Source organism: Buceros rhinoceros, unplaced genomic scaffold, assembly GCF_000710305.1.
Source record: "Buceros rhinoceros silvestris isolate BGI_N320 unplaced genomic scaffold, ASM71030v1 scaffold20488, whole genome shotgun sequence".
NCBI lineage: Eukaryota > Metazoa > Chordata > Aves > Bucerotiformes > Bucerotidae > Buceros > Buceros rhinoceros.
This window is the reverse complement of record NW_010425410.1, coordinates 12,985-13,750: the sequence shown is the minus strand read 5'-3', so window position 1 is coordinate 13,750 and position 766 is coordinate 12,985. Positions and strand designations below refer to the sequence as shown.

General features: G+C 61.2%; 1 protein-coding gene across 1 annotated transcript in view; it reads left to right on the top strand.

Annotated features, from left to right (window-relative positions):
* Positions 1 to 521: 521 nt before the first annotated feature.
* Positions 522 to 766, top strand: part of LOC104497852 (dedicator of cytokinesis protein 2-like) — a gene marked incomplete at its 5' end in the record, with an annotated part of 12,658 nt that continues 12,413 nt past the window's right edge. Inside the window, 1 exon segment of the mRNA XM_010141150.1 lies at positions 522 to 669. Coding sequence (XP_010139452.1) covers positions 522 to 669 — 148 coding nt within the window.

Below are 766 nucleotides of genomic sequence, written 5' to 3'. Positions count from 1 at the left end.
GGTTCCTCACGGGGCTGCACTGGTAACGCAGCGCTTCTCTCTGCTGGTGGGTGCTGGTGGGTGACGGGCACCCTGGCTGGCACGAGAGCGATGGCCCCCCAGAACCCCACTGAAGGCCAAGGCTGGGCCAGGCTCTCTCAGAGGGGAAGGCAACCCCAGCTCCCGACCCCTCTCCGGAGACCAGGGCTCTGCGGCATGGCACGCATAGACTTTTAGGTGGATTTGAGGCGCTTTCCCTGTTTCCCAGTGCTTCGTGTGTGCTCCTGAGCCCAGCCCGGGGAGCGGAGCAGGCTGCGCGGTGAGGAGGGACTCCCCTCCAGCTCTGTGGGCAAGTTGTACCTGCCTGGACTCAACCAGGCAGCGCCCTGGGTGTCTTTGCGGGATCTCTGCAGCGTGCAGGTGCTGCTGGTCCTGCTGCGTGCCAGGTCTGTGGCTTCACTTTGATACAAAAAGGACAGGGATCTGCTGGAGTTTTATTCATTTGCTTCTCATGAGCTAATTCCCTGCAAACCTGCCTGCAGCCTGGGTGGCAGCTGTACCTGCCTGGACTCAACCAGGCAGCGCCCTGGGTGTCTTTGCGGGATCTCTGCAGCGTGCAGGTGCTGCTGGTCCTGCTGCGTGCCAGGTCTGTGGCTTCACTTTGATACAAAAAGGACAGGGATCTGCTGGAGTTTTATTCATTTGCTTCTCATGAGCTAATTCCCTGCAAACCTGCCTGCAGCCTGGGTGGCAGCTGAGGCTGGCTGGGGGGCACCGGGTGTGCCCC